Source organism: Schistocerca gregaria, chromosome X (assembly GCF_023897955.1).
Source record: "Schistocerca gregaria isolate iqSchGreg1 chromosome X, iqSchGreg1.2, whole genome shotgun sequence".
In the NCBI taxonomy this organism is placed as follows: Eukaryota; Metazoa; Arthropoda; class Insecta; order Orthoptera; family Acrididae; genus Schistocerca; species Schistocerca gregaria.
The window spans coordinates 853,693,755-853,700,753 of record NC_064931.1 but is presented as its reverse complement, the minus strand read 5'-3'; the positions used below and the strand labels follow the sequence as shown (position 1 = coordinate 853,700,753).

At 37.2% G+C, this 6,999-nt stretch overlaps 1 protein-coding gene across 4 annotated transcripts in view; it reads left to right on the top strand.

Annotated features, from left to right (window-relative positions):
- The first annotated feature begins 1,280 nt into the window (after positions 1–1,280).
- Positions 1,281–6,999, top strand: part of LOC126299518 (translation initiation factor IF-2-like) — a 47,447-nt gene continuing 41,728 nt past the window's right edge. The window contains exon 1 of one of the 4 annotated variants that reach the window (XM_049991484.1): positions 1,281–5,695. Coding sequence is in view for 2 of the 4 variants with exons in the window: in XM_049991482.1 (XP_049847439.1) it covers positions 4,739–4,801 (63 nt within the window). In the remaining 2 variants the exon portion in view is untranslated. The remainder of the gene's footprint in view (positions 5,696–6,999) is intronic. The other 3 variants (XM_049991482.1, XM_049991483.1, XM_049991485.1) reach the window with 3 other exon arrangements.

The following is a 6,999-nucleotide window of genomic DNA, read 5'->3' as shown; positions in this document are numbered from 1 at the left end:
CCTCTGTAGTTGTTACAATCTTTTCTGTTTCCATGTTTAAAGATTGGTGTGATTACTGCTTTTGTCCAGTCTGATGGAACCTGTCCCGACTCCCAGCCCATTTCAATTATCCTGTGTAGCCATTTAAGACCTGACATTCCACTGTATTTGATGAGTTCCGACTTAATTTCATCCACCCCAGCTGCTTTATTGCACTGCAATCTATTGACCATTTTCTCCACTTCCTCAAATGTAATCCTATTTCCATCATCATTCCTATCCCATTCTACCTCAAAATCTGAAACATTACTGATCGTATTTTCACCTACATTGAGCAACACTTCAAAATATTCCCTCCATCTCCCCAAGGCATCCACAGGATTCACCAGCAGTTTTCCTGACCTGTCCAAAATACTTGTCATTTCCTTCTTACCTCCCTTTTGAAGACTGCTAATTACACTCCAGAAATATAGAGATAAAGAGGACTGTTTGATACGAATTGTCAGCTTTGATCAGTGACATCAGAAACAAAAACACTGTAAATAATATGGTGAGTATAGTGTGATTTTCTTCTGATTATATTACTGTGTTCTGGCTAGAGAGAGAGAGAAGAGAGTGGCAGGTGGGTACTTGAGAAAGGAATTTCATCCTGAAAGCTAGCAAAGCAAATCCATGTATCTTTTGTTGTTGTATCTGTTGACAGCACAGCGCTTCTGCCTTTCTGTGAGTTGTCTCTCTATTCCTAAATAATTCGTTAGTCTCAACCAGGTAAAAAAAAAACTTGATTATTTTAATGCATGCTGTTTCATATTAACATACAGGCAGTTTCTCTTGAACTTCCTCTTGACGATGGATCAGTAACTTTGACCAGACTTGTGAAAACGAGTTTGTGAGTAATGAATTAATGGCAAGGGACTGACTAAATGATAATAAGAAACAATGTTTGTCAAAATTCTACATTGTCTTATTCTTACGTATCTTATTACAATGTTCTGTAATTATTCCACAAAATAAAGTTAATCTCCATTTTATAAAATACTTTTCCTTACCCACATGGAGAAATAAACAAGTGTGCACAGACTATAAAGAACAATGGGTTTACTCCACGTTACTGAGATACCCCATACATCAAACTTATTTTTGATGACTTGGCTCTACCTGACCCACACAAAAATGTGCATGATAACAGTGACATTAATAACATATCTGACTTTGCCACCTGAGATTTCCAGGAAATTAAGGTACTTTCTTAGCTGTCAAATTGACTGACTACTATACTGTAATTGTAATAATAATAATAGCAATAATATGGTGATGTTTAATTTGCAATATGAATGTACAATGACTCTTTCCACATCAAGACAATTTATCGTGCAAAATGATACATGGAACATTAAAGTAACTATCTAGCTAACTAACCAACCAACAAACCAGTAATGAATGGCAGGAGATGTGTTTTTGAACATGAAGAATTAAATATTATACAGACACAACCATTTCAGTATAATCTTGAACAAAGCACACAGTTTAGTTGCAATGAACATCTCTGTTAATATGCACAGAAAGCAAGCCCAGGAAAAAGTTGAATAATAAAATAGCCAAAACCATGTGAGGAGCAGAGCCTGATATCTGTGATAAATTAATTATTTTACATTGTATGCAGTGAGTGGCAAATTATGATATGTCTGGAACACACACAGGAGATTTAGCTTCGTGAATCATTGGTGAGATCTTCTGTACCAACATACCTTGTTCTTTCCAACATTACATCAACTGTGCTGAAGAGAACTGTGGTTAACTAAATGATAAAAGCAGCCGATAATATGGTGGATGACATTGGAAGTTCACTGAGGCTTTTTGCAGATGATGCTGTGGTGTATCGAGAGGTTGCAACAATGGAAAATTGTACTGAAATGCAGAAGGATCTGCAGCGAATTGACGCATGGTGCACGGAATGGCAATTGAATCTCAATGTAGACAAGTGTAATGTGATGCGAATACACAGAAAGATAGGTCCCTTATCATTTAGCTAGAAAATAGCAGGTCAGCAACAGGAAGCAGTTAATTCCATAAATTATCTGGGAGTACGCATTAGGAGTGATTTAAAATGGAATGATCATATAAAGTTGATCGTCGGTAAAGCAGATGCCAGATTGAGATTCATTGGAAGAATCTTAAGGAAATGCAATCCGACAACAAAGGAAGTAGGTTACAGTACGCTTGTTCGCCCACTGCTTGAATACTGCTCAGCAGTGTGGGATCCGCACCAGATAGGGTTGATAGAAGAGATAGAGAAGATCCAACGGAGAGCAGCGCACTTCGTTACAGGATCATTTAGTAATTGCGAAAGCGTTATGGAGATGATAGATAAACTCCAGTGGAAGACTCTGCAAGAGACACACTCAGTAGCTCAGTACGGGCTTTTGCTGAAGTTTCGAGAACATACCTTCACCGAAGAGTCAAGCAGTATATTGCTCCCTCCTACGTATATCTCGCGGAGAGACCATGAGGATAAAATCAGAGAGATTAGAGCCCACACAGAAGCATACCGACAATCCTTCTTTCCACGTACAATACAAGACTGGAATAGAAGGGAGAACCGATAGAGGTACTCAGGGTACCCTCCGCCACACACCGTCAGGTGTCTTGCGGAGTATGGATGTAGATGTAGTAGATGTAGATAAGGCCAATGGAGTAACAGTACATATCCAACAACCAAAATTCCACAGTTTCTAATACCCATGTCATATGAAGTGAGACGATTTTCCTGGATACACATTTGCGATGACACTTTTTACTGTTTCAAGCTAAAAACATGCCTCAAAAATTATGATGTGGTTAAACTGACTGCCAAGAAAATATAATCTAGAATTAGTTTTCGGAGATTCCAAGATATGCCCTCCAGTTGTTATGTTTTGTGCATCCAGAGTAAGTAATCCTAGACAAACAATGCACCACATCCTTAACGAATGACCCAAACAATTTCCTGAATGCATGGATCTCACAAGTGACAACACTGGACAAAATGATTTATCATAAAAGTAGCTTAATACGTTCATGGCATCCTTTAATACAGATTGCTTATGACTTAAATGAACGTTGACATCGCTGAAAGGCTGAAACTGCTAATTTTGTGCTTATATCCAGCGTAACTGTATTTTGTTAGGCATAAGTAATGTATAATTGTATTTTAATGCTTTCAAATTGTACCTAGCCCTACACAGTTTTGTTATTTCCAAAGTGGGACTAATTAAAGTTTCAAATTATTTTTAACATGTCAACAGAGTTGTGCAGGGGTATTTACCACACCGTCTTCTCAGTTAAATCTTTGTGTCACGGGATACTCACAGTAAAAATATGCACACTTAACGTGTGTTATATCGATGGCTTCATTATATTATTCCAGAAATAACACAAATGATACTGCATTTCTGATAAGAATATGAGCATTTAAAAAGGCTAATTGGAAGAACCGGCAGATGGTGGCCCTAGCTAGATTGAATACATATGAGACATGTGCCTACGTTTTGAAGATCCCGATGTACCGTATTTTAACTATGTCGGTGAAAGTGAAATATTTGCCTGATTACCTACATAGTGAGATATGTATTGAAGACGGCACTCAAAATAAAATACCAGGCTTCCGAAATACCCAACGATTTGAGGAGAGGAAAAAACTTGTACTGTCAACGAGTTTTTCTCGGTATAATAAATAATTTGAACTCTCAACCAAGTCCAACAATCGTAGCTTTCGTAGTTTCCCATTTCCGTGATTATCCAACGTGGTGGCTTCAGTAGACAACAGAAAATATTCCCCTTTGAAACGAAACGACAATACGAACACAACAAACGCAATAATTTACCAACAGCTGTCTTAATTACACTAGTTCTCCTAAATAACCATCGATGCAAAAATTAACTCATAATGGGTCTCCTACCTGAACAAAACGCTAAACTCAGTTACAACTTTACTTCTCTCCGCAATTCACATTTCATTTTGTTCACCAATCCTGTATATTTAGGTTATGTCTTCAACAACAAACGAAATGTCATTCATATGTTCAACTCGGCAGCCATCTTTTCTAGAAACTGTAAAAATAATCTGCATTCTTGTCAGTTGTCACAGTTGGATACCGTCCTCTACACCGCACCCGACATCCAAACATTAATATAATTTCATTTATTGCAAAATTTTTGCAACAGCAGCGAAGCATCATTTCTTGGTTGATCCACATCACAACAGGTGTCAACAGTTAGTAAACTACTAATACCACGTACCGTTTATTTGCGGATGAGTATTTTACTTAAAAAATACTGCAGTTACATTCATTCAGATCTGTAATGCATTTTTTTGTTGTTGTAACGAAAATGACAGATACCAACATCATGACATGTGGTTGGTCTTTATCGTACAATAAAACAGTTGTCTCTACGCACTCAGTATGACCTGTCGCTTATTGAAAAAAATATTGGTTGTCGGAAATAAAAAGTATTTGCAACTGCAGCTAATTGAGTGTTACAGAAAACGTAACTCCACACACCATGCAATAAACATAGAATGTTGTTTTCAAGTTTTAAAATCGTATAGGTTATTGCGAACTCTCGTGAAACACACAATGACGTCACGTTCGTCAGTTTTCGGCACCCATCGGGAACTGGGATTATACTCCCAGAATTCCGTAGTAGCAGATGTCCGCCATAAGTGCTTGGTACTGTATGTAGGAAAGGATCGTGTCAGTAGGAGTCCCAGTACGGCCTCATGCAGCATTCTCCTTCGGAGATCAAGGAGAAGTTACTGAGGGCACTGGATAAGGAATACAATGTAAGGTTTTAAATACTGTCGAAACACATGAAACACCGAAATTAATAAAAATTACGAAGAAACTTAGCTAAATGCGCTGTGAAAGTGGCGTGTCTGACTCCAACTTGTGTTAGTTTTCCACTAGCTAAGGTAGAAATACACCCATATCAGACAAGAATTCCTTAACAGCAGTACCATAAATATATACAGGTTCATTCAGAAGCGTGATTTTGCTTAACATAGTGGAAGAGACGTCAAATTTCGTGTGTGGAAATTGGGTACACGGAGCTGTAAGAGGACAGTGTCTAGCCTAGACCTCCTCCTTACGCGGCACAGCGCGTGCGCACTGGCCAGTGGAGCATGGCCCGTAACATGTAAACTCAAGGCATTCACGTTGACTCATATTTCATACTGACAGCATATTAAACTACGTTTAATCGCCATAAAGTGTTCTGGAGCCGTTAAAAATAACGTGCAAAGGATAATGAACCTAACAGTTGCTATATTCATTGTAATGTGCGGTGTTTTGGCATTATGATAAGTGAAACGTGCAAGTGAAGTATTGTGTGTTCTCCGTTTGTGGATAAAAACTGTGTTAATTACGTAAATAAAGTGATTTTGTACAAAGTAGATGCTCCCACAGAAGATTCCTTTCATACATCATCCAGATTTACTGTGACGTGCCTTGTATCCTTCTTCCGTTTCAACATTTAATGGATGTTCTCAAACTCATGACTTCAAAATCATATTTCTGTGTGATTCTCTAATCTCAGGTAATTGTGAACACAAGTGTGCGAAAAGCTGTGTAATTGATTTGCGTCGATGCCAGAGTGAATTGCTTAAAAGGAAAAAAAAAAAAAAAATGTTCGAAACTACTTTTGTACTGATGCATTTGAATATTGCAGATTACTTCAGGTACGTCCTGTTGTGGTTAACTGAACCATATGTGTAATTTTATTCGTATGATCTAGTTATCCGATGGAAGCCGTGGCCTATATGCATACAGTGTACAGAATTCAAAAGTAAATCGAACTCCTTGTTACATGCTGAGCAAAGTAAAGAAATGCATAAGGAGGCCAACGGGATTTCACCAAAAGATCTATTTCCATACACCAGGAACCTGAGCAAAAATGGAGCCCAGCAGAATATTTTTTACTATCCCAATGGGATGAAGGTTCCAGGTTGTAGGCTGGGAAGGTGTACTGGGTACTTTACTGCAGCAGAACATAAAAAGCACCTTTATTGAAAAATTAGATTTCAGCAAAAACTATCTTCAAGTAACTGCAAAATTACAATTTGAGGAAAACAATTTTTCTCGTTTAGATTTGAAGTCAGTCATCACAACTGACCCAGAACACAATGTGACAGTGGTAAACTTTGTCAGAACCTCTTTAAAAATTGGCACTTGTTACTTCTACATGTGCTAGATGTTTGTGTGTTTACATACAGTGTTCAGAGACTGGACATGTGATTTTGTTCACAAATAATGTTTGTATTGCTTAGTAGTAGTAGTAGTAGTCACAGTATAATGGAATAAATTTCTAGGGGTTCTTGAGTTATGTAACTGGTCTGTTTCATTTATCAAAGACTAACATTTTTCATGGACCTGTCACAGAATAACAAAGGAAATATTCGATGTGATAATTCATACTTTTTGGATGTTTTATTTAGTTAGGTAACTTCATTACCATTGGTTCTTGCATGTACATATTGTCACTTTCATGGTTTTCTGTATGTATTCCACAGTAAGTTTTTATACTTACTCCACAACACTTCACTTTGAAAAATATTTTTTTCACATTATTCCCTCTTTTCACATATAACATTTATCAACCCGTTTTGTCTTTTACATGTTCACAGATGGTAGCTATTGATGTCTTAAAAGATTACTTTCATAACTAAGTCAGTATGAGTAAAACTTCACAGGAAGAGGGTGAGGTAGCATGTACAGAAAGGTCAGCCACGGGAAGTTCAAAGTGTGTACTATGTTGCCATTAAATTTTATTAGTAATTGGGGCTAATACTTAAAACAATGCTATTAAAGATATTTGGTGTTATTGTTGGCACTAAAGACAGAGAAAGCTATTAATGTTTCTGTTCATGTAAAATATTCTGCAGGTATGTTAATTCACTGTGTAAATGTATTTAAATGCATATTTCTATGTGATACTGAAAGGAGAAGGCAGATGTGTGCTAGTTAAGTTGCAATCAGTGTAATG